The sequence below is a fragment of the Cynara cardunculus genome (assembly GCF_001531365.2).
Source record: "Cynara cardunculus var. scolymus isolate 2C chromosome LG 17, CcrdV1, whole genome shotgun sequence".
Taxonomy (NCBI): domain Eukaryota; kingdom Viridiplantae; phylum Streptophyta; class Magnoliopsida; order Asterales; family Asteraceae; genus Cynara; species Cynara cardunculus.
In genome coordinates, this window is record NC_037544.1 from 29592146 (window position 1) to 29594619 (window position 2474).

General features: G+C 36.3%; 1 protein-coding gene across 1 annotated transcript; it reads right to left on the reverse strand.

The window, feature by feature from the left end:
* Positions 1–249: 249 nt before the first annotated feature.
* LOC112499963 lies at positions 250–2390 on the reverse strand. The gene is made up of 5 exons (XM_025103223.1): positions 1765–2390; positions 1659–1672; positions 1471–1524; positions 1326–1399; positions 250–258 (listed from the first exon to the last, which is right to left on the reverse strand). Exons 1-5 carry the CDS (start codon positions 2388–2390, stop codon positions 250–252), a joined length of 777 nt encoding a protein of 258 aa, XP_024958991.1.
* Between the last annotated feature and the right edge of the window lie 84 nt (positions 2391–2474).

The following is a 2474-nucleotide window of genomic DNA, read 5'->3' on the forward strand; positions in this document are numbered from 1 at the left end:
TTAAATCAACATATTCACGAGTAAGAGTACGCTCTATATATTCTTCATATGCATTGAATCTATGTTGATACGAGACAATCCATGTACTTGCATCTTCAAAACGRTAACATGTCCAATGGTGCGTAAGTGTGGGCATTGAATATTCTCCATTTAATACCACCTTTATGTAATGGTTACCATTAACATGCACTATTGCAATTGCCACGTGTTGAGATGACGACGGAGGTTGTGTCCTAAATGGTAAGTATGTCACACTGCCTGCCATATTGAGAACATGTAGTATGACATTGAACCTTGAAGCCGTTAGAATGCCCATTTCAGGCATAACAATCCAATGCGCAACTGGTGCAAAGACGCCCTTTTGGAAAAAATTTAGCGCTTCGTGAATGCGTAAGCACTCATCGCCAATCACATGGGAGTAATATTGTCCATACTCAGTTAATTCATATTGTCCCATTCGTCTTCATGACCACCCAGACAAGTAGATATCGCTCGAAATCCACAATTTCCATCGYCTAATACATCTTGTATTTGTATGATGTATGGATGAAATAAACTCGGGATTTGATCAAGATACGAATGTCGGGTGGTGGGTTGTCGTTGGAAATAGGAACTATGCCTCGTTGATTCTTGATGCCTCAAATCTTCAGAGTTAATAATTGATGACACGTTAGAACAACTACGTCTACGGTCTTCAATAATTCTTTTATTCAAAGCTTGACTCTTTGTAGATGGACGGCCACGAGTGGTTCTATGAATCGAGGGTTCATCGAACGGTTTTGATGGCATTGTTATATCTTTCAACTTCTTGAGTAAGCTTTTACGACCATGATACAACTGCTTATTAAATTTTTCTTTGAACAATTGAACTTCATCATCACATCCAATCTCGTCATCTTGTGTGGACACACATGGTGAAAAATCAAGTTTTTTTCCAAAATATATCGATTACATCAAGTGGAATGGGTATGCCTTGACATGTATACAGTGCTTGTTCATGAGCACAAGGCAACCCATGACTTCTACGCAATTTACAACCACACTTTTCAGAAAATACGCTAGTTTGGAAAGACCGTTCATTTTCAGTGTAAATCATATCAAGTGCATGAAATGAAACAAATCCCCACAAATTTTGAAAGTGTAAGTTTCCAAATCGTTCTACATTGTTCAAAACTTGCTTTAATCGATGTGTCCTGTGACTGGATTACTTGATGGATGTGAGACAAAATTCTTTGTAAGTCTGCTCGGGAATTTTCCAAAAATAATTTTAGTTTGGAATGTTGGCTTTCAACTCTGTTTGTTGTGTGATTTCCAAAGTTTAAAACCTGATCAACCCAAGCAGATACAAACATTTCTTTATATGGTGTCAACCATACATTGTTCAAGTAATTCATAACACCTGAAAAAATATAACATACATATGTCAATATCTTTAGTAACAATGATTAAACTATATTATATCAAGAATACCTGGATAGGCGAGCAGATTTTCTTGAAGTTGTCCTAAGTTGTACGTGTACATTCCTGATTTTCAGATTCAAGTAATTGCAACCATAATTGACAAAAAGTACCCCATGAGTGCGACTCGTGAATCGATGGTCTACAATGTTTCAAAATATTTTGAAATATGTGCCATCTACAGAGTAAATGTTTAGCACCCGGAAATACCACTCTGCATGTTAAAAAAGAATAATATTGACATTAACATAATAGACATGCATTTTAAGGTACCTATTTGTTTTATATGTGGCATCGATGACTAACACTTGTGGGAACGCACGCCAAAGCTCAAATGATCTTGGATGAATGAAGAATAAATCTTCCAACTCGTTTGTTTCGTCATTAACACGAGTCTCAAAATCATAATTTTTGTTAACAAAAAAATCAACAACAACCTGCATTTGTGGTCTTCCTGCATCGTTTGTTGTCTTAATCTTTTGTTGTTCATTGTATATTGTCTTTGACGTAGATGCATTTCCTGTATGTCTACCCTTTAACGTGGATAAAATGTGTCGTGGCTTGACATGTTGGGCTGATAGATCTTCAACTAGTTGAGCTTCAGTTTCATTTAGCCGCATTGCATATGCATGGCCCTCCATATGTTGTGCAAGAACATGATTATGTTCATCGCATACYAYCGTCAACGTCCACCAACTATGTTTAGCCGAAAATAGYGCTATCAACTCAAATGRGCATCCAAWTTTTTTTGTTCCCGTATGACGAATGGGAATTATTTTATTTTTGTAAGTTCCGCCGTGTTCACACATAAACACAACTTTATAAACATTACCATTTGGCTTTGCTTTTAATCTTTTCGTAACAACAACACAACCAACTGAACGCCCCACATTGTGCACCCACTCAGTTATTTCTTCCCGAGAATTGAACATCTGGAAAAAAAAATTATAACTTTCATTTGTACAAGTAAGTATTAATAAACCTAAATATCAATTAACATAATATTGTACCTCGTT